We start from the raw sequence: 24,549 nt of genomic DNA, 5'->3' as shown, positions 1-24,549 counted from the left end.
CCTTTTCCTAAAGCTTTCTCGCATATCTGCTTCACCACAAAAATCTGATCAACGTAACCCCTACCTGTCCTAAACCCACACTGTTCCTCACCAATTACTCATTCTGTTCCTCTCCAAATCCTCTCGATCAAAACCCTCCCATTAGCCTTCCCAACTACACTCAACAAACTGATCCCTCTGAAACTACTACACTCACATGTGTTCCCCTTTCCCTTGTAAAGTGGAACTATAAACGCACTTCTCCAGTCCTCCAACACTCTACTCTCTTTTAAACAAACATTAAACAACCTCATTGGCCAGTCCACCATCACTGTACCTCCCTTTTTTAGATACTCCGCATGACAACCATCTAATCCAGGTGCCTTGCCTGCTCTCATCATTTTAATAACTGCTTTCACCTCACCTTTCTTTATTTCTCCTCCATTTTCCTCATTCATCACTCATTTCCTTAGCGCTTCCCACTGCAACTACCTTCCCCTCCCTATCCTCCTTCACATTTAGCAACTCCCTAAAATTCTCTGCCCATTTTCCTCTTACTGCATCACTTCCATTATCATCTCTCCATCTGCACCTTTTACCATTTTTCTCTACTTGATTCTTCTCCTCTCTTGATTTCCTTCCAAAACATATTTTATTACTTTAAACATTTTCTCTCATACTCTAACCCCATTTCACATCTGCTCTTCATTTTACCTCCTTTATTTTATGCTTTACTTCTCTTTTCTTTGTACCTCTCATGTGATTCTCGTCCTATTTTTAACCAATCTGCAAATGTTCGTTTCTTTTCTTCTACAACGTTTTTTGCTTCACCACTCACTACCTTCCTTTTATTTCCTTCCGTCCTTCTTGTTCCACACACCAACTTAGCACACCTTGTGACTCCCTCCTTGAACCATCCCCATTACTCCTTCGCTCCTAGTTCTACTCTATCCTTCACTCCCTCCCAATTCTCTCACTGTTTCTTCTTGTACTCCTCCTTTTCTTTCTCATTCAAACATTTTACTCTAAGCACTTCCCTACCTTCTGTCCTTTTCCTTTCTCCGTCTATCCTCCACTCTCATTTTACCTTCTACCAAAAAATGATCTGATATTCCCCCACTTTCTCCCCTTAGAACATGTACATCCTTAACTTTTCCTGTTTTACTCCTATCTACCACTACATAGTCCATTAACGCTCTATCTATCACCCTTCCATCCACCACTCTCATGTGTACTTATGTTTGACTTTCTTCCTAAACACTGTAATTGCTACCATCAACTCTCTAAACACATCTTCACATTCAACTCTCAACTACAATTTTCCATGGAACTCCACACTTCCCAATCACCCCCATCTATTGGTTCATTTCCTACCCCAGCATTAAGGTCTCCCAATACCACTACAATGACATTTCTCCTTAAACCCTCTATGTACTCATTTAAATAAATTAAAAAAGCCTCACTTTCATCTATACTCTTCTCACTACCAGGCCCATATGTACTTACAAAAACCCACCTCTCCCTTCCCAGTTTCACCTTCATCCACATTAACTTTGAAGAAACCTCCTTCCACTCCACCACACGCTTACCTATCTCTTCACTTACTAGTATAGCCATCCCTTCTCTCCTTTGTCCTCTCTTCACTCCTGACACCCTCCCAGCTACTCTCCCAAACTCAAACTCACCCCTCCCTTTCAACTTAGCTTCATTCATCTTTCTTCTCACAAACATACTGCCTATCTCTTTCCTTTTACTCTCATCTGTACCACATCCACGCACGTTAAAAGACCCAAATCTTAGGGTTCTGATTGGAAAACTCCTCCCAGATCCTCTTATGCCTTTTTTATTATTTTTTTTTATCTCCTTTGTTGCTGCAGAGAGAAGGATGTCTATTCCTATCCCCGTCCTGTTTTAGTCGCATTTTACGACTGAAGTGGGACCACTCGGTGGCAGTACTCTTCTTCCCCCCCCCCCTCCACAGGGTTCGGCGATAAAAATGAAATGAACATTCAGAGAAGTGGTACAGGGCAATATTAAAAGTGGCGGGACAGCATAACGAAGGGACAGTCGCACTATAATAAAGTATTATCATTTCTCTATGCACTGAGATTTCCTCTATCACAGATAAAATGATGTGTGACTCTGGTCCGTAGGGGCGCCCCATATAGACCCTGAAGTAGCAGCTGCATGGTACTGAGTAGCTTACCCCACAAGACGGGGATGTGTAATTACATCAGTGCTAGAAACGAAAAATTTTGGTATTCCGCACAATCAAAAACATTATTTCTCGTGCAATGAAAAAAATAATGTATTATCATTTGGAACAAAACTTTCGAATGTGATATACATTAGAACGTATTTTCATTTTATGAAATGAATACGTATGTGAATGATTGACCATGACAATTAATTTTTATTACAGATGTATATAAATAAAACCTTAATATTGCGTTCAAGAAAGGTAATATTTGAAATAGGAATATTTAATATATATGTTATTTTGGTTACATATATATAATTCTTGTAAAATTTACAAATATTTGTTGAAAGATCAAACTAGTTTCTTCATGCATGACAGATACGCTGATCGCCTAGCCCTTTTACAAAAACTAAACAAAAATATGGATTTAAGTATTTCAGCATTAATATAATAAATTTATTTTATTGTCTTGATGCAATTATTATCTCAAGATATTTTTATTAAAATCATATGATTTGTACATTTATATACAAATATATTTTTTCATTTAAGTTCCTACCCCTAGATTGATGTTACATAGTAGTACGACAAAGTGGTCGTGACAGTAATCGTCCGTGTAACAAGAAAGAAAAGCTTATTTGCAATGGGAATTGGTGATCAAGGGAAGCATCCTATTGTTGCTGAAGGTATTTAGGGATTACAAGATAGTATAGAGCAACGTACTAACTATGCTTGAATTTAGTATTTTGATGAATCGTGTGTTCGCATTTTTTATGTTAGTCAAAACAGTATAGCGAACTAGCAAATTTATGCTAAGTATGTTGCTAGTCATCCGCGGTCTTGAAGGGGCTGTTAATATAAAATAATGGTCATTAACTCCATGAATATAATAAAGAAGGAACAAAAAACAAATGTGTCAGTAGAGTCGTTCACATATTCTTTAATTCACACTGGGCAGTATGTGTGTATATATTTTCTTTTCTTTTATTCTGGTTGCCATAGCCATAGGGTATTCTATCCACATAGCACCCTTTTATTAGCATTGTAAACATAAGTATTAATTCTATCCACACTGAATGGTACTTGTCCATTTATTCCGGCATTTGCCCCTTTAGTGAATGAGAGTTAAACATGCATATTTTCTTATGTAAATAATATACCCATCCTTTAATTTTATTTGGCTCTCCAGGCTATTTTATTAAGCTTTAGACTGCGTCTGCAGAAGAGTGCTTACCTAATGGTAGTAAACAATGAGGGAGGGAGCAACACATGGAGTCCTGTCTGCTACTCTCCAATTAATCATACATAGCCTGAACCTCATATATGCATATGGTTCCAACTTGGTCTAGACTATATCCTTAATTTCCAATTATCATAATGAAATTTGAATTTGTGTATTATTCTAGCTTGGGCTGTATAACATTCTGAGCCATTCCAATTATTTGTTCATCAATACATAAAACTGTTTATTAACATCCTTTAAACATGTAGTCTTTTTTTTTTTTTAACTTGTTCTCATGACATGACCTCTGAAAGTAAATGCAATCTTCATGAAATACTGTAATCATATCACAGGGTGTTTAGCTTTATACAGACTGACTGATTCACTATCCCCTATAGCAGCCTGAATACGATAATCATATCACCCCTTTATTTTTAATATTTCATAGTCATATTTTCAGAGGGTGTTTAACTCTAAAAGACCAACTGATTTATTGTTGCAGGTGGCACCGAGGATGAAGACTGCTCACTGGAGACAAAAGATATCGGAGCGGGGCGAGCGGCTTTGGGAACCATCAGGTTGGGGTTCATTGGGTGTGGAAATATGGCACAGGCTCTACTCAATGGCTTCCTCAAAAATGGTAACCTTAAAGGCTTCTGAGCTGTGACAGCTTTGCTGAAGATCAGGACTTTACAGATTTTCTGTAATTTTTATCTGTAGAGCTAGAACTTGTATTAATATTACCTGTACAGTCTGTAACCTTGTCAGCATGATATAGATAATAGATTTTGTTCTAGTTAGTGATTTCACATAGTTGAAGACAGGAGCTGAATTCAAAAGGTTTTGATGAATTGAGACTTCGTCATATAAGATCATCAGCATCTCATAGAAAATGTCAAACATGTATGATATTCCGTCACATTAGAAGGATTATATTTTTCAACTCCATTTCTGTCTTTCCATCAATTTGACCAATTTTATTAGTTCATAAATGCATCATTGTTTTGAAGGACTAATTTAAAAGTGAAGGGCACTTTAGGGCATATAATAAGGTGCCACAGTATTTAGGATCGCATTTTTTGACTCTGTTTAGTTTGTTTTCTGTTCTTTATGTCTCAGGTCTGGTCCAGCATAAGAATGTGACAGCAAGTGCTCCATCAGATCGCAATTTGTGTAAATTGAGAGGCCTTGGTGTTGCCACAACTCACGAAAACAGTAAGTTGATGAGATATAGTGCAATAGATTGTATTCCATGTTTTAAAATCATTGCTTGATATTGATGGTTTAGCGGAATGGATGTTGGAGAGATTCATTGCTCCACCATCCATCTTCAGAGCCCACAACCACCTTCATCTCTGTCATCTTCAACTATCTTTCTACCAGTTTTTCACACAAGGAGAGTTGGTAACCAGTACTGCTTCCCTCCTATTCCTACTAGCTGGTGACAAAAACATCTCCACTCCCACATAACACAGACAACAGACCAACATTTCTTCCTGGAAATATCAGCGGGAAGGGCTGCTGATTAGTGCTGGGTTCTGTGGCGACACATGTTTCCAGTTTGAGAAATTAAAAGAGAGAGAAAAAAATAGTAAGATAAAAATGTGGTGGGTATGTTTGTAAGTGGAGGCTACACCTCTATATGGAAACAAACCTTGAACAAAGGGATCCTGTCCTTTGAAAGGAAGTAATTGCCTGTTTGCAGGTTCATTGTGGTATCAAGTCCTTTAGTATAAGGCCCCACTTTCAGTTGAATAAAATTGTGTAAAATAGACCAAAACAAAATCTGTAAAGTGGATCGTCGTAGCGAAGGGATTGTTTGAGATCGCCTTATTTCTTTGGTATGGAAGACCACCCTCAAGTGGATGAAATCATGTGGATTAGGCCAAAACAAAATATATAAAGTGCATCATCGTAGCCAAGAAGGCAAGTGAGGCAATGTGTGAAAGAAGGAGATATGACAAAAAAGGTGCATGTAGAGAAGATGAACCAAGCTCTGATGAGTTGGTATGCTCATGTATTTACCTAATTATAGTATACAGGAGAGGACTAACCCTCATTTGGTCCTGTCTCCTATGTTCTAATTTTCTAACATACCTAGACTCAAATTCATGTATGGTTCCAACTTAATCTACATCATTAATTTCCAATTATCATATTTAGATTTGAACTCGTGTATTTTATGAGCTTAGGCTATATCGCCTTCTAAGCTATTCCACATATTTATACATATGTATGGGAAAATGAATTTCTTCACATCATTTTGATATGTGGTCTTTCTTAATTGACTTCCATGACCTCTTAAAACCCTCCCATCTTTAATCAGGAGATCTCCTCTATCAATGTAATTATATCACCTCTTTCTCTTCGATCTTTCAAAGTTGGTAGACCCAATACTTTAGGTTTTTCCTCGTGGTTTATCTGCCAAGGTGGGGAGGCCAGTTTGGTTGCTGCCCAGTGTATTCTCTCAATCTTGCTTATATCCTTCACTCTGTGTGGGGACCATACCACTGACACGTATTCCAGTCTTGGACATATCTGGGTTTCAATGAGTTTTTTCATCATCTCTGCAACCATGTAACGGAATGCCACTTTAATCTTCTGCAGTAGTCCATATGTCTCTTCCACAGTCATGCTGATATGTCTGTCAAGTGACAGGTTGTCTTTTATCAACAATCCCTAGTCTTTCTCCTCTTTTACTTTTGTAGTTGATTCGCTTTCCAAGGAGTAGTTTAAGGATGGCTTCTTGCCACTATTGCCCATTTCTAGTGATATGATGATATGATATAGTTTAACATCACAAACTACCCCCTATCGAGAGGCTAGGATGGTGCCTCTCACAGAGGGCTTTGTACATACATACAGGCTTTGTAGCGTGGAATTTAATGAACCATGCCCTTGGTTCAACTTCGCTGGTAGCAGGATTCGAACTGCCCTCACCTCGACCTTCGCCACAAGTAACGACGCCCTAACCCGCTCAGCCAGCAAGTTTCCATTTCTAGTACTTTGTGTTTTTTGGTATTGAACTTTTTTTCCCATTCTTGATTCCATTCAAAAATAGTATCTAGATCTTTTCGCAATATTCTACCATCCTCGTCATTTTTTACTCTCATGATTTTTTGCATCATTTGGAAACATGTTGTTGTTGTAACATGTTGGTATAACTTGTTGTTCCCTCCATCATGTCATTAACATTGACAAGAAACCTTTTCAGTGCAAGCAGTGGCGAAGAGAATAGAGAGAGATAAGACTTGTTCAAAGGGAGGAGTCAAATTAAAGAAGAAAAGGAAGACTGTGAAAACAGTAGATAACTTTGGTAGGGTATACTTCCTGTACACACGAGGGCTTCGTAATCTTGAGAACATGTAAAGGAACAGGAACCTCCTTTCCATAGGGCTAATGAAGCTAAGATATTGTTTGCATTCCACTTGTATGGGTTCCTTTCACAAGAATACATTAACAGTGAGCCTTCATTTTTCTTTCATGCTTCAACCCCAAAAAATCTTTTATACGTTACCGATGTCTGTTCTGTGTTGAGGTTGGACAGTGTAACATTAAGTCTTCTTTATCTTTGGAGTGCTGTTTACATCTTGGGCAGATGGTGCCTCCTGTTTCCATACTGATTCTGTGTTGATGATGTTTCATTGCCGATTGGTGATCGTATCAGAGGTGGGTTATCATGAGTTAGGTGTCTCAGAAGTGTTTATCATCTTGGCTGATGTTGTGTCAAGGAGCTATGCTTTCAAGTGGTGACACTTGGTGACGGAAGAAGGATGGACCCCAAAACCAGTGAGGAATCCTCCAGCCTACTGCAAAGAACAGCTTGCAAACCCCTACCTCTACCTGAGGGGCCAGTACCTGATCTCCTGAACAGATCCAGTGTCCACTCACTCATTAAGAGCTCTCCAACTTCCTTCCAGCCTTTATTTTTGTTCTATATTTTTATTTATTTATTTTATCTATTTATTTTTTGTTTTTTATTTTATATATATTTATATATATATGTTTATATATATATATATATGTGTTTATATATATATATATATATGTGTATATATATATGTGTATATATATATATATATATGTGTATATATATATATATGTGTATATATATATATGTGTATATATAGACATATATATATATGTATATATATATATATCTATATATAGATATATATGTATATGTATATATATATATATATATATATATATATATAATTTTTTTTTTTTTTTTTTTTTTTTTTTTTTTTTTTTTTTTTTTTTTTTTTTTTTTTTTTTTTTTTTTAAGGAGAGCAGTTCACTGGCCCCTGCCCTTCCTTTTGTGCAAGCTGGAGGCATCAAAGGAAACCTAGGCCCTTACATTTACTCCAAATACACAAAACCACAAGACCCATGACATACACACAAACATCACTCCACCGCTATATTTACCACTCCTGGGTCCACTTAGAATGCACCACACGTAACAGCACAAAACGATACACTGTAGATATTGCTTGAGGACTGTCGAAATTACAGAAGAGTCACTATTGATTATAAAGTGCAGAGAAAAATACAAGGAAGAATACTTGTGGATTGGATATGTTTAGTATACAGAATACAAAAAAGTATTTGGGAGAATACAGTACTTGAATTTGATAAGTGGATTCACAGAGGATAAGGTAGGAGAGGAGCAGGCATGAGATGTGTGGATAGTGTTTACCTTGAAACAAATAACTGAGAAGTACAGGGATATATGGGGAACCTATTTGTGTTGTTTTTAGACCTGACAAAGGCATATGACATTGTACAGGGATGCCAGAGAGACATTCCTTTTTAAGCTTTTATAATATTTCTCAAAAGCTCACCCTTTCAGCTTGTACTTTTCGTTCATGATCATATCTCCTCCGAGTATATTGTCAAAATGAATTTCAGAGTTGGGTGTGTTCCTCGGTGCATTCCTCAGTGTCCTGACTAGCACAATATTGCTCGGGACGCTGAGGAATGCACCGAGAAATGCACCCGGCTCTGATGAATTTTCATCTCTTCTCATTTCCTTTGAGACCTCTTCAATGTAGAATTTTCATTTTGATTAATGCCTCAGCCCCCTCTTCCCCTCTTGCCTTCTCCTGGTCCAACTTGGGGGTCATCGCCGGATACCTTAGGGCCGTTGGTTTCGTGCAAGAGAAACTCAGAGCAACCTAAGACGAGTAGTAAGTCACCATTTGCCAGCTCTTTGTGTTTTCTGCTGCGGCAGTAAATGCACTCTCCACTGTCTTGCCGAAGTGGCCTCAACATCTAAAGACATCCAGTCCAACCTATCCTTCCTAATTTATTTGATTTTGTCAATATATTGTCCAACCATAATGTAGTATTGTTCTTAGCCTTGCAAGCTAATCTGTTGTTTACACTGTGATTTTAATATTTAACCTATGATTTTCATTGTATATATATATATGTAGCCAAATGTGAGAAGGATGTATGTTTTCTTTATTCAACTTTGTTGGTCAATATATTTTTCTATAAATCTCATTTATTTTCTTGCTTTAGGTGAGGTTATAGAGTCCAGCGATATTATCTTCCTGTCAGTGAAACCACATTTGCTGGAAGGCGCTGTACAAGAGCTGAAGCCTGTTAAAATAACTCACAACCCATTATTTGTGTCCATTGTGTCTGGGATCTCTCTAAAGTCCTTAGAGGAAGTAAGTGCCTCTTTATTGTTAATAGTTCTTAAGTTTTGGAATGTAAGATCCCATTCACAATTACATACATACATATACCAAAGGCTTTTTCCCCCTTACACGGGGGGTAGCCAAAAAGAAAAGGGCATAGAAATCACTCCCATCCATTTCACTTCCCATATATTCCACTCCCCTCTACCCTCCTCCCTCCCTCCTATCTTGGCACCTCCTGGATGACGGGTCATCCCTGCATCCTGTCCACTGCCCGGGGTCAGAAGCAATTAATACCTTTAATCTCAGTTCTCCACCTAATGCTAAAATGGTACCAATACAAGACAGGACTGGTCGCAGAATCAAATTTCCCCAGATGCAATCATTACATAGAAGACATGGGACATGTCATCCTACATTACCCTACTCTAGTCTTACCCAGAAAACATCACAATATATTTTCCTTCAGTGACTTTTGGGCTTCTCTTTTTCTGCATGAGGGGACAGAGAGGGGGTGGTCGCCAATTTAATGAAGTAGCCTTGCTGTGGATGTGCTGTGCCTTATGACACTGCTTCTGACCCAGGACAGTGGGCAAGATGCAGGGATGACCCGTCATCCAGGAAAAGCCAAGATATGCTGGAGGGAGGGGGGAGTGGATGGAAGTGGAGTATGTGAGGATGGAATGGATGGGAGTGGATTTTATGCCTTTGTTTGTTTGCTACCTCCCTTGTAAGGGGGAAAAAGCCTTTGGTATATGTATGTATGTACTTTTGGGCTAATGTGGTCTAGTTATTTGGGAGCTGTGGGTCTTTTGCAAGAGAGACCTGAGGAACAGCTGGATTGATTGAACCTGGTGACATGTCAATCTAGTTGTGGCACTATAAAACAAACAAAGGTCTTGATGGAATGAAAAAGTTTGAGAAATAGGTGTTTGGGGATGAATGCATCCTGAGAGACCTAGAGCAACATGATGATTGAATGCAAAGAGAGGGTTGTATAGAATAGTGAATGTGCAGTTAGTGCCCCGTTGAGCAGAGACTTGGAATATGAGGGAGGTGGAAAGGAGACACTGAAAGTTTATAAGATGAAGTGTTTGAGGAACACAATAGGTGTTACAAGCATTACAAAATATCCCTGTTTGGTATTTTCTTTGCAACCGAATCAGGGCGAGTCAAGTGTAGGCACAAATGGAAGAATAATATAGATTCTATTGCTCTATTTACACTGAACTTAACTCAGAGAACAAAATGAACGAAGGTCGGGGGGGGGGGCATGCGAGAATACTTAGCTGGTTTCCTGGGAAGGGAGAGACGAGGCGATGGAGATCTCTCGGAGGAAAGATCTCTGAGAATAGTGAACATTGGCGTGCCTGTGCTAATCTTATAGCTGCCCATGGCCTGACCCATGACCCAGCCTAACCTACAGCAGTCAACTGTTTATACCCTTTCTGACCTCTTTGACCAGTGAGTTAGGTCAACTATCGCACAACTCTACAATGCATAAGCTTTGCACTTTGCATACAAGCATGTATATGGGCAATAATGCACAACACAAGAATGGATAGATTGAGGAATGTGAAAGTGAGACAGAGAATGAGAGTAGGAAGAAAACTGTTGGATGGCATAGAACAACAACCACCAAGCTGGTGTGGGAATATGGGAAGAATACATACATACATGCATATACCAATGGCTTTTTCCCCCATACAAGGGAGGTAGCCAAAAAACAAAGGCATAAAATCCACTCCCACCTATTCCATCCCCACATACCCTACTCCCATTCACCCCCCTCCCTCCTTTCCTCTTATCTTGGCTCCTCTTGGATGACGGGTCATCCCTGTATCTCGCTCACTGCCCTGGGTCAGAAGCAGTGTAGCAAGACACAGCACATCCACAGCAAGGCTGCTTCATTTAATTGGCGACCCCTACCTCTCCATCCTCTCATGCTGAAACATGAGATGGGGATTGTTCAAGGAGTGAATCGCAAAGTGTGCAAAGTTGATGTGTGGAACAAGGAGGATGGGAGGAAATAGAAGGAAGGGTAATGAGTGGTGGGATGATGAAGCAAAGAAGGTTGTAGAAGAAAACTGCCTAATATAGGCCTTATGTTCTCTTGCAGTCTCCTTCATTCATATGTTCTTATGTTATGTTCTTACATCTCCAATTGATGTGAGGGTGTTGAGAAGTCTGAAGATGGGTAGCATCAGGGAGATATTTAGCTTAATCATTTGTCTTGCAGTACTGCCACTAGTATGAAAAGAAGGGAAAAAAGAAAGAGAGCTTTTACTCTTTGGTACAAATTTCATTGTAGAAGAAAAAATTGACTACCGATATTCCAATAGTGAAGTTATAACATATCCACTAAATTCCACTGTGTAGCTCAGAATAAGTAGCTATAGCCATTTTCTTGCAAGTATTTATGCCTCTGCCCATCTGTGCACAGGAAATTATTTACAAATTCATTTAATTTTCAGATGTTGGCTCCAATTGTTCCAAAGCCACGTGTTGTGCGTACGATGCCCAACACACCATCTTTGGTTTCCCAGGGTTGCTGTGGTAAGTATTTTAGCACAAATTACTTTAGTAAATGTTTGTATACGTATCAGTCCAAGGATTATTCCCAAAGAAATCTGTGGTAGTGCCCAAGGAACTTTGACAGCTGCTGTTGGGCTGAAGGTTTCCAGTCAGTGAAACTTTACTTGGTTTACTTGGTGGAGTTTCGAGGACAGTCCTCACGGCCGTAGTGGTCTACTGCTGCTGCCAGTCCTGCTGTCCCTCCTCACAATGGCCAGTTGGTCTGGTATTGAGTTTGAAGCAACAATTGAATTAAATAATCTCCTTTTATATTAACCATTTGCTGTAGGGGTACAGCTTCCAGTCAGTGAAACTTAAAGCAACATAAATACATATACCAAAGGCTTTTCCCCCTTACAAGGGAGGTAGCAAAAAAAACAAAGGCATAAAATCCATTCCCACCCATTCCATCCCCCACATACTCCACTCCCATCCATCCCCTTCCCTCCCTCTTATCTTAGCTTCTCCTGGATGACGGGTCATCCCTGCATCTCGCCCACTGCCCTGAGTCAGAAGCAGTGTCACAGGACACAGCACATCCACATCAAGGCCGCTTCATTAGATCGGTGGCCCTCAAAGCAACAACTGAATTGAATAATATCCTTGTTTATTGATCACCTGCTGCAGAGGTAGTATCTTGTTGCTTTGCTTTGCCTCTGACCCAGACCAAGAGGTGTGGAACAGGGAGGACCCTCAGAGTCTCCAGACTGGGCCCAAGACCTCATTCTATCAGCTTCAACTGTATATCTTACACTTTATCACACGTGGAGGGCTGACAACCAGTGACTGTACCCCTTCCCCTACCACTTTCAGCCAGTAATATGGAAACTGTCCCATGCTGATACAACAAAGGATTACAAAGGCGGAGCATGCCGACAGGAGACCTTTTGATCCATATCTAGGTCGGATGCGAAAAAAAATCATATTAATAATAAAATAATAAATAAAAACTATAATAATGTAAATAACAAATAAAATACATAAATGCATAGGTATAGTTAAATAATAAACAAACAGATGACAGCCCAAAGTTTCCTCTGTGGGAGGAAACAAAGACTGTTCCCAGCCACTGTCAGGCTATGGGTTTTTTAATTTGTGAAATTGTTTATATATATATATATATATATATATATATATATATAATATGGCGATTTGAACTGCTCAGGGTGAGTTGAACTAAGGGTATGGTTCATTAAATTCCACGGTACAAAATCCACTGTAAGGGGCACCATCCTAGCCTCCCAATAGGGGGGAGTTTGTGATGTTAAACCAAATCATCATCATATAATATGCACAGACACTTGTTCATTTGTTCACATCTTTACCTATTTATCACACATCATTGGCTTTGTTAGGGACCAAAAGACCTTCTGCCTTCATTTATTTATTTTATTTATTTATTTATTTTTTTATGTTTTTATTATTTTTATTATTATTTTATTATTATTAAAAAAAAAAAAATCAGGGATGGAATGGGTGGGAATGATTTTATGCCTTTTTCTTTTTGGCTACCACCCTTGTAAGGGGGAAAAAGCCTTGGTATATGTATGTATGTATGATGTATTATTATTATTTTTTTTTTATTTTTTTTTTTTTTACATTCTTGTAAGTTATTAAACTGAAGCGGCCTTGCTGTGGATGTACTGTGTCTTGCGACACTGCTTCTGACCCAGGGCGGTGGGCAGGGTGCAGGGATGACCCGTCATCCAGGAGGTGCTCAGATGAGAGGAAGGGCGGGAGGGGTGTGGAGTGTATTTAGGGATGAAATGGGTGGGAGTGTTTTTATGCCTTTCCCTTTTTGGCTACCTCCCTTGGAAGGGGGAAAAAGCCTTGGTATATGTATGTATGTATGTAAGTTATTAAAATATTGAATGTGTATATTGAAATTTGTGCATGTACTTTGACATTTTGTATCCAATAACTGAGATGAATATTTGCCCTTGCAGTGTACAGCTTGGGTTCGTACGTGAAAAAGGAAGAGGGCCAAATAGTGAACCAACTCATGAGTGCCGTTGGCATCTGTGAACAGGTCCCAGAGAGCCAGATTGATGCCATCTGTGGACTCTCCGGCTCAGGACCTGCATATGTAAGTACATATATACACCAATAGCTTTTTCCTGTTACAAGGGAGGTAGTCAAAGTCTAAGGCATAAATCCACTCCCACCCATTTCATCCCTACATACTCCACTCCCATTCACCACTCCACCCTCCCTCTTTTCATGGCATTTCCTGGATGATGGGTTATCCCTGCATTTCGCCCACAGTCCTGGGTCAGGAGCAATGTAGCAGGATAGAGCACATCCACAGCAAGGGTGGTTCATTTGATCAGCAATCCCCCCTTCTGTCTCGGTTCCCTTATGCAGAAAAAGATAGGACAGTGAGAAATCCCTTTGGGTTGGCATCAAAATATTATTCCAAATTCCATTATACTACATTTCTTTGTGGTGAAGTCCACTTCCCATTTCTGACTCCATTCCCAGACTGTTCAGATCTCTCTGTATTGGGTCACAGTCTGCTTCAATACTAACTTTCTTTAACAATTTTGCATCATCTGCAAAGAAGTTCATGTAACATTCCACACCCTTTCCCATGTCATTCACATAGATAGCAAACATTATTGGGGCCAATACTTATCCTTGTGGAACTCCACTAATTACCTCTTGCTAAGTAGAACTCTGAGCACTCCACTCATTTTTCTTCCATGCAAAAAGTCCTCCATCTATTTCAGTAGTTTTCCTTGTATCCCTCCTATGGTTCCCAGTTTTCTTAATAGGTTTTTGTGAGGGACTTTTATCAAAAGCTTTTTGTAGATCATGGAACGCACAATCAGCCCATCCATCCCTTTCTTGTATTATGTGTATTAATCTTGAGTAATAACAGATCAAATTAGTAGTACATGATCTTCCCTGTCTAAATCTGAATTGTCTCAGATTTAGGATCTTGTTCTCCAGATGTTTTAGCCATCTAATTTCTATAACTTTTTCACATATTTTAGCTATTGTGCTTGCGAGGGAAAATGGTCTGTAATTTGTTGGATCTTCCTTATTTCCTCCTTTATAAATTGGTACAATACCAGCATTTTTCCAGTCCTCTGGTATTTTTCCTTCTTTGAGTGAGCAACTTATGTTATATATTTTGTCCCTTAGTTCTTTTTTACGTTCTTTTAGTATCCAGTTTTCTATTCCAACCAGGCTGTGCAATTTCCTAATATCAAGGTTCATTATTTGATCCATTATTTATTTTCGTGTTACTATTGTTACCCTCAATTGGGGGGGGGGGGTCTTGCTTCTTGCCCTTCACCCCGATGCTGTACATTTTCTCTAGAGAAAATTGACTTGAAGCATTTGCTCAAGACTTCTGCCATTTTTATATTTTCTGTGTATTCCTTATTCTCTTGGTGTAGTTTCACTATTTCCTGTTTGTTTTTTAGTTTACCATTCACATGTCTATAGAATAGTTTTGATTGATCCTTACATTTTTCTGTTATGTCTTTTTCATAGTTGCTTTTTTCTTTCCTGCATATTTTTATATATTTGTTCCTTTGATTAATATATATTTGCCACTTTCTAGGTTTTTTTATGTTTCCTCCATCTTTTGAAAGCTGTGTGTGTGTATATGTGTACGTATATATATATATATACTCGGCTCTGACCCAGGGCAGTGGACAAGGTGCAGGGATGACCCATCATCCAGGAGGTGCTAAGATAAGAGGGAGGGTGGAGGGGAGTGGAGTGTATTTAGGGATGGAATGGGTGGTAATGATTTTATGCCTTTTTCTTTTTGGCTACCTCCCTTGTAAGGGGGGAAATCCTTGGTATATTTATGTATGTATGTATATATATATATATATATATATATGTATATATATATATATATGTATGTATATAATTCAGAACAAAACCGCATATCATATTTCAAGTTTTACTTAGGACAAATTTTAACTCGTTTAGTTTTTATCCATACAACTGCATGAAATTGTCTGTTGGTGTATTCTGAATGAAATTAATGAATTACAGTATTTTTGAAAGATAAAATTAATTTGTTTTCACAGATCTACATGGCTATTGAGGCTTTGGCTGATGGGGGTGTCAAGATGGGACTTCCACGACAACTGGCACAAAAGTTTGCAGCACAAACGGTTTGTACTTTTTATATTGAGTTAACCATAAAAGTTAAGGACAGGATGCAGAGATTACCCATCATCCAGGAGGTGCCAAGATAAGAGGGAGGGAGTAGGGTGGAGGGGAGTGGAATATATAGGAAATGGAATGGGTGGGAGTGGTTTCTATGCCTTTTTCTTTTTGGCTACCCCCGTGTAAGGGGGAAAAAGCCTTTGGTATATGTATGTACATGAATGCATATAGTCCTGGTAGTGAGAAAAGACAGTAGGAGAGGGAGTTGTTTTGGACTGATTTAGCCCATAGAATATGGTGACTCCTACATGTCATGAGCCATGAGAGGGTATATGGGGATGCTGGCATTAGCATCCTGATTATTTTTATTTTGTGATTGTAGCTGAGTGACTCCCGTATTCTACAAACAGACTTGATTGCATTTTCTGTGGTTATGTTTCATTGGAAAAAGATACACAAAAAAAAAAAAAGGAAAAGAAAACCTACTCTCCTCACGCTATCCCATTTAGTCACTGTTATGCTGAGTAAAGATTTTACCTTAACATAGACAAATTATGTGTGATTCTTGTCAGGGGCATACCATTGTAATCCCTTAACCACTTTAGTATGAGTCAAATTTTCGCCTACAGCATCAGCTGCCATATGAACAATGCATCACACTACTTGATTTATGAAATATAAAGTCACTGCTGTAATACTTGTTCTTTTATTCTGAATAATAATACATACATACATACATACATATACCAAGGCTTTTTCCCCCTTACAAGGGAGGTAGCCAAAAAGGGAAAGGCATAAAAACACTCCCACCCATTTCATCCCTACATACACTCCACACACCTCCCACCCTCCCTCTCATCTGAGCACCTCCTGGATGACGGGTCATCCCTGCACCCTGCCCACCGCCCTGGGTCAGAAGCAGTGTCGCAAGACACAGCACATCCACAGCAAGGCCGCTTCATTTAATCGGCGACCCCCCCTCTCCGTCCCCTCTTGCATATAAGGAGAGGACGGGGAGAAAATCCCTTCAGGCTGCGTCAAAATTTACTCACACATACTACCCCACCCCCCACCGCCCTGCCCTTTCCTCGTCATGCAATAATAATAAACATAGAAAACTTGATCAAACCAGTTCACAGAATCCAGGGAGGTAACTCATGTACAACTAAAAAATATATATAATCAAGATGCCGATGCCAGCACCCTCATGTATCCACTCACCTCGTGACGCCTTTGTAGGCATCATCATACCGAAGTGGTAGAGCACTGACTGCAAGTCACAATTCAATCAGTACCCCTGGGGATGGGTTCTTACATATATACACCAAAGGCTTTTTTCACCCTAACAAGGGAGGTACCCAAAAACCAAAGGCATAAAATCCATTCCCACCCATTTCATCCCCACACACTCCACTCCCATTCACCCCCTTCCTCCCTCCTATCTTGGATCCTCCTGGATGACGGGTCATCCCTGTATCTCGCCCACTGTCCTGGATCAGAAGCAGGGTGCCAAGACACAGTACATCCAGAGCAAGGCCACTTCATTTAATTGGCAACCCCCTCTCTGTCTCCTCATACAGAAAAAGAAAAGACTGGGAGAAATCCCTTTGGGCTCTGTCAAATTATGATTCACATATACTCCTTTACCCCCACCCTCTTCCATGCATCACAGCATCATCCATACACAACTATTCTCAACTCACCCCTATCTTTTGTCTTCTCCCGTCCTTCCTCATCAGACATTCCCCTCTTTCCCAATGCCCCTTTTACCCCATCCATCCATCTCATCCTTGGTCACCCCATTATGTTCACTCCTTCCACCTCTGCCTTCCACACCTCTTTTACTAATCTTTCTTCACTCATTCTTTCCATGTATCCAAATCATCCCAATATTCTATCCACCCTATCTCCCAACTCCCTTTCCACCCCCGTTCTCCTCCTCATCTCATTTCTCACTCTGTCCAGCCTAGTAATCCCTATGATACTTCTCAGGCACCTTTACTCAAACATAGATAAATATTTTTTCTGTTTTTTTTTTATATTCACATATCAGGTGAAAGGAGCAGCTACCATGGTGCTTGAGACTGGAAAACACCCAGCAAAACTCAAAGATGAGGTGTGTTCGCCTGGTGGAACAACGATTGCTGCCGTTCATGCCTTGGAAATGAATGGATTGAGGTTTGTAACTAGAGCTCTTACAGATGACTTTATACTACTTATTGATATTTCTTGCTTTTCAAGATAGAAATGAATTGATATTTTTCATTCACCATGGCATGCTCTCTCTCTCTCTCTCTCTCTTTTTTTTTCTGTGTCCTCCCACTCTACTCCTTCTTCCTTTAACTTGTTATAGTCATATTTCAGCTTTTCAGATTCACTCTTATGTAGCAACAGATTGATTGACTGATCTCTGGGTTTAGAATTGCTACATCACTTAATGAATATTCTAACTTGTATATATGACTTATGGTCACTTACCTTTTTATCAAGTTTATTAATACTTTTCTTTCTTTATCATATCTTCTATTAATTTCTTCATTATTTCACTTGCTATGGCCATTCTTGTTTTTGTTTTTATTTACTCTGAATTACTTATCTCACTTGTGAATGTTTTCTAATGAATATGTTGTTCCACTTCAGTGCTCATGTCAAATTCACTACTACAGTCTTTTCTAGTCTTGACAATTTACTATTTCCCTCACCTTCCTAATTGTGGTTTTCCTTCACACTGACTTACACCATGTCTATCTATATACTGAGGGCTTTTTCCCCCTTACAAGGGAGGTAGCCAAGTCACAAGGCAGGTACCCACTCCTACCCATTTCATTCCCATCCATCACCCGTTCTTCTTGCTCATCTTAGCTCCTCATGGATGATGGGTCATCCATGATAAAATCCAGCATGATCCAATATAAAATAGTGGAATGTGCCACAGTTCTTACAGTGTTACATTCCACTATTTTATGTTGAAGGCACTTTTACATATACCAAAAGGGACTCTAACTTCTTTACTACAAGTCGAATATTTGTGCACAAGTGTTAGGTTGCCTGATGTATGATGATTCAGTAATGCATCACAAGAATCGCAATATGAGATACATATACCAGAGGCTTTCTTCCCCCTTACATGGGAAGTAGCCAAAAAACAAAGGCATAGAAACCACTCCCACCTATTCCATCCCCTACATACTCCACTCCCCTCTACCCCCTCCCTCCCTCTTTTCTTGGCTCCTCCTGGATGATGGGTCTCCCTGCATCTTGCCCACTGCCCTGGGTCAGAAGCAATGCAGCAAAACACAGCACATCCACAACAAGGCTACTTCATTTAATTGGTGACCCTCCTCCCCTCTCCATCTCCTCGTACAGAAAAAGAGGAAGTGTAGAAATCCCTTTGGGCTGCATTAAAATATCATTCACACCTACTCCCTAACTAAACCACCCCCCATCCCCAGCCACTCCCTTCCATGAAGAAGCCATAATAATGAAGTAAAATCTCAAAGGCCTGGTTCCCACCACCTCCAGCAATGCAAGTGGCAAAACATTTCACCCCATGATTTATGTAGGAAGATTGCTACAAGATTTTTGTCTCCAAACGTTAGTCATCTCACTTTGTCATGTACAAGCCCCTCATGCATAATAATTGTATTATTATTTAATGAAGTTTCTCTTCTTTTCAGAAATGCTCTCATGTCTGCAGTGGAGGCATCAGCTTGTCGATCAAAAGAATTGGGCAAAAAATAAATAAATATGTATATAGATATATATATCAGACATATGAAAAGAGATTATGTAGGAACGTGTTTAATGGTTTTGGGGATGTAATTAAGCTGCTAAAATGTACCCTGTGTATGATTTCTTCCAGAAAATGTTTTTCATTTTATTGTTATTACTAGACAGTTGCCATTACGTTACTACTACTCGGCTGCACTTACAAACAATACATCAAAGAGGAAACACATTACTGGAACAACTCCCTCAAACAATAGCCAACCTGATGCTAAACTCCAGCTACTTGCACCTCATGACATCTACGTGGGCGTTGTCGTACCGAAGTGGTCATCTTTCTCGCACTGGAAAGGTGTGGCCCCACTGTGTCTGGCAACAGTCCCTAGGCACTACCATTAATTTCTCTAGAAAGAAACTTTGGACAGTTGTTGGTGTCGTATTAGAACATTGTTTCTGTATTTACCTAGTTGTATTATACAGGAAGGGGAGCTATGCTCATAGTGACCCATCTTTATATCTCGCAGCATCTAGTTTGTTCTTAAATTCTTGTATGGTGATTGCACACACTATTGTTTTGTTTAATTTGTTCCAGACATCCATCACTTTGTGGAAAACTTATCTCATCTATAACTATACTTTTTGAGTTTGTTTTCATGTCCCCTTGTTTTTCTTTTAACCCACTTCAATAAGTCTTCTCTGTCAAGGACTTCCATGCCTTTCATGATTCTGTAAATGGCCAATAGATCTCTTTCTCTTCCAAGGTTGGTAGTTCCAGTTGACAACCTTTGTTCATATGTCAGTTTTGAAAGTGTTGGTGCTATCTTTGTCATTGCTTCTTTGGAGTCTTTCTAATTTCCTTGTATTCTTTTTTTGTATTGGGTGTCCATAGTGTCACAGCGTACCCCAATCTTGGTCTTATCAGTGTGTCAGCAGCTGAAAGTAGGAATGAAGCAATCACTGACCCAACATGGAAAACCATTCATGATCTCCCCTAAGACCACTTTCCCATAAAGATCACTACAAAATTCAAAGGAATAATGAGCCTGATGTACAAAAAATATACATGAAGTACGAGAAAGCAAAATGACAAGGTTATGTAGCAGAAACGGAAAAGAATTTAGAGGTCAATCAATCCAACCATAGCCTCAGGTCTCTTCCAGATCCATTGTTTCTGGGTAATTGGCAATGGCCACTGGACCGGCCCATAAGTTCATCCATCTGTCCAGGATGTAACACGTCACCCCATACTATTCAACACATGGAAAATTGCATTGTACACAATTATGCATGCCAACAACACAATATTTACTCTATAAGGAATACATGGGAAAACTCCATTCCAGCCATGGTGTTCATCAGGAAGACAGAGCTGCTTAGCTTAGGGAACATCATCACTGTAGCAATGGTTTGCTATGTATAGGGGGACTTAGCAGGTGATGTAAAGTCTTGGTTGGACTTTGTTGATTTATTGGCAGGTACTTGATGTATTTACAACTTCAGGGAATGTCTCCCCTACCTAGACTAGGGGAGTCTTCCCAGTCTCCTCTTCTAGGTTCCTGACCTAGGCTGCCTGTCTATGGCAAGTGCAGTCACCGTTATAAAAGGTAAATACAACTTTGACAGTAGTCCAGCATTTCTTCAGTAGAGATTTATAGGACCCAAAGGCTTTTGCTGACTATCATAAGGCTGCAGGTTTCCAGCCAGTGAAACTCAAGGCAACAATAGTTATTATTACTACAAAATAACTTCTTTAATTTCGTGCACACAAGTTTACAGTTTCACAGATTTTATTTTTCTTATGTTGAAAATATTTATTTGTACAATAACAAAGGATTTAGAAATAATGTTTGACACTACAAAGGCATCTTTACTTGTTACCATTCCATTCACATGAAGATGTAAATATTTTTTTCCTCGTGTAATTTTGATAGTTTACATGTCCTTGAAAATTAATATCCATGTACTTGCTTAAACATGGCAAAGGAGACTTGGACTGTGAGTGAAGTGTTTATTCCTGACGTTCCACCTTCTGATTTTTTCCAAGGAAACGTTGGGAATAAACACTTCACTCCCAGTCCGTGTCTCCTTTGCTGTGTTTAAGCAACTTGTTACATATTCTTTATTTATATGTCTTGAAATAATATTCAGGATTTTTATGAAACAATGTTCAGAGTAGTATGTTCTCCCACTTTGCTGCATAGAACATACAGACCACTGCAATCTTGAGCATGGTGTCCATGCTCGGTTTATTTGTATGGTAATGCTATTTATATTGTACATGTTCCTATTCTTATTCTCTGTCAGGAGAGGATGTATTAATATATATATATATAAAGGCCTCAGTTCTCCTTATAAAGGAGTGGTCATCAGGACTTATACCCGCACCAAAAGACCTACTAAAGGGGTTATCACACTGGGCTATTTTTCCTTCGTCATCCTACCTTCAACCTCCATTTGAATAACTAGAATATGACTTCACTAACAGAAATCTAGACTTCTCTAAGAACATTTAAAAAATATGTCTAACATACGTATAGGTTTACAATCTTAGTTCATCATTCAGCTTTGCTATATATACATACATATACCAAAGGCTTTTTCCACCTTTCAAGAGAGGTAGCCAAAAAATAAAGGTGTAAAATCCACTCCCACCCTTTCCATCCCCACATACTCCACTCCCATTCACCCCCCTCTCTCCCTCTTATCTTGGCTCCTCCAATCCCCAACCCATTACCCATGCATTTACCTCTCACATCACCCCCATCCATGTATAAATTGAACAGCCAAGGTGACATAAGACATCCCTTACAAATTCCCAACTTATCTCAAACCACTCACTCTATTTCTTATTCTAACACAGGCTCTACTACTCTTGTAAAAACTTGACTGCTCTTACCAGTTTTCCTCCTATCCCATATATCTGCACTATGGGAGGTATCCCACAATGCCTTTCTATCTATCCTGTCATAAGCCTTTTCCAAATCCATAAAGGCCCAAAAACATCCTTACCTTTTCCTAAAGCTTCCTCGTATATCTGCCTTGCTACAGAAATCTGATCAATGCAACCACAACCTGTTCTAAACCCACACTGTTCCTCACCAATTACTCCCTCTGTTCTTCTCCTAATCCTCTCAATCAAAACCCTCCCATAAGCCTTCCCAACTACACTCAACAAACTGATCCCTGTGAAACTACTACACTTACACTTGTCTCTTTTTACATTGTAAAGTGGAACTATACAGGCACTCCTCCAGTACTCTACCCTCTCTTAAATAAACAGTCCACCATCAATGTACCTTTTTTTTTTTTTTTTTTTTTTAGACCTACATGACACACATCCAACCCAGGTGCCTTACCTGCTCTCATCATTTTAACAACTGCCTTCACTTCATCTTTCCTTATTTCTCCTCTATTTTCCTCACACATCACTGTCATTTTTTTTAGCACTTCCCACTGTAACTACCTTTCCCTCCCTAGCCTTCACATTTAGCAACTCGCTAAAATACTTTGCCCATCTTCCTCTTACTGCCTGCTCTTCCATTATCATCTCTCCATCTGCTCCTTTTACTTTTTCTTCTCTACTTGATTCACCTCCTCTTCCTCTCTTAATTTCTTTCCAAAACATCCTTTTATTACTTTCAAAATTTTCTGTCATACTCTTACCCCATTTCACATCTGCTCTCCTCTTTGCCTCCTTTATCTTATGCTTTACTTCTCTTTTCTTTGTACCTCTCATATGATTTTCTTGTCCTATTTTGTAACCAATCTGTGAATACTTGCTTCTCTTCTACAACCTCCTTTGCTCCCTCATCCCACCACTCACTACCCTTCCCTCTATTTCCTCCCATCCTCCTTGTTCCACACACCATCTTTGCACACCTTATGACTCCCTCCTTGAACAATCCCCATTCCTCCTCCACTCCTAGTTCTACTCTATCCTTCACTCCCTCCCACTCCTCTGCCTAGTGTAGGCCTTATGGTCTCTTGCAGTCTCCTTCATTCTTATGTTCTTATGTACTCCTCCTTTTCTTTCTCATTTACATATGATGGAAATATAATTTGATATTTGGAGATTTGAAAACTATTGTAACTGAAGTCATTTTTTACTTGAATGAACTCAACTGTCAGTGCTGGTGAAGCCCGTGGAAGCTCAGTGTAATAACACCATAACATTACTCCTCCTATCTTAGCACTTACAGGATGGTTCTTGATCCTGCCACTCTGCATGGGTCAGACAGTGCAGCAAGGGGTATCTCATCCACTGCAGGACTCGACAGCAGATGTTTAGTCCATCTACACTGCTTCTCCATACAGCAAACTCATCTATGAAATGTTAGGAGCATCCCTTCAAGTTTATTCTGTATATGGAGATGATGTATACACACATCGATATACAAAAAGGCCCTTTCCCCTCATTTAAAGGGGTAGCTGAGTTATAGTATACATCAAGCAGGGTGATCATCCCAACTTAGTAAAAGGACAGGCTGACCCATTGTCCCTAAGGTGCTGACATAAGAGAGGTGGTTGAGTGGCTTTTGTTTATGATGTGGCTGTGTGCAATGACTCGCCACACCCTCGTTATGAGAGGGAATGACTGTATTGTATAGCCATTCCACCCCCAATCTCCTTGTGTCTGCCATTGTTTACAGTAGATTTTATTTAGTGGGAAGACACATTGTTATCGATTGAAAGACACTGGCCACTTGTAGGCCAAGATTGCAGGAAAACATAGAGCAGCTCTTTGAAGATAAATGTAAATATCACAATAACCAGTTTGCAGGGTAGCTCTGCATAAATTATAGAATTATTTATTATGTGGATGATAGAAAAAAAATTCTGTCTACATATATTTGTGTGGTATGTTCTGTTTTTAACAAAATTATGGAACACAAACAAGTAATTGTGTAGCTTGGTGTACCAGGAGTTGTTAACAAAGAGATCAATAAATATAGCTAAACCTTTGTCCGTGTTGTGGTTTCATCTTTAAGAGTTAATGGAAATATTAATTAAAAATCAAAATTCAATGTGATATCTTTTCTTTTCAAAAATCCATCACAAGCATG

The 24,549-nt window shown here is 39.3% G+C and overlaps 1 protein-coding gene across 1 annotated transcript; it reads left to right on the top strand.

The window, feature by feature from the left end:
- Positions 1-2,718: 2,718 nt before the first annotated feature.
- LOC143034615 (pyrroline-5-carboxylate reductase 3-like) lies at positions 2,719-24,510 on the top strand. The gene is made up of 9 exons (XM_076200948.1): positions 2,719-2,865; positions 3,904-4,041; positions 4,521-4,616; positions 8,931-9,082; positions 11,527-11,608; positions 13,573-13,712; positions 15,679-15,765; positions 17,814-17,938; positions 19,438-24,510. Exons 1-9 carry the CDS (start codon positions 2,823-2,825, stop codon positions 19,499-19,501), a joined length of 927 nt encoding a protein of 308 aa, XP_076057063.1. The 5' UTR covers positions 2,719-2,822; the 3' UTR covers positions 19,502-24,510.
- The last annotated feature ends 39 nt before the right edge of the window (positions 24,511-24,549 follow it).

This window comes from Oratosquilla oratoria, chromosome 17, assembly GCF_046742065.1.
Source record: "Oratosquilla oratoria isolate Oo_2021 chromosome 17, ASM4674206v1, whole genome shotgun sequence".
NCBI lineage: Eukaryota > Metazoa > Arthropoda > Malacostraca > Stomatopoda > Squillidae > Oratosquilla > Oratosquilla oratoria.
The sequence above is the reverse complement of the archived record's forward strand: the minus strand, read 5'-3'. Positions and strand labels throughout refer to the sequence as shown.

Excerpts from the sequence above, each read along its gene's own strand:
- LOC143034615 (XM_076200948.1), top strand. The coding sequence starts at position 2,823 with ATGGGAATTGGTGATCAAGGGAAGCATCCTATTGTTGCTGAAG. Across the intron at positions 11,609-13,572 it reads GGTTTCCCAGGGTTGCTGTG|TGTACAGCTTGGGTTCGTAC; the intron begins GTAAGTATTTTA and ends TTGCCCTTGCAG. Across the intron at positions 15,766-17,813 it reads AAAAGTTTGCAGCACAAACG|GTGAAAGGAGCAGCTACCAT; the intron begins GTTTGTACTTTT and ends TTCACATATCAG.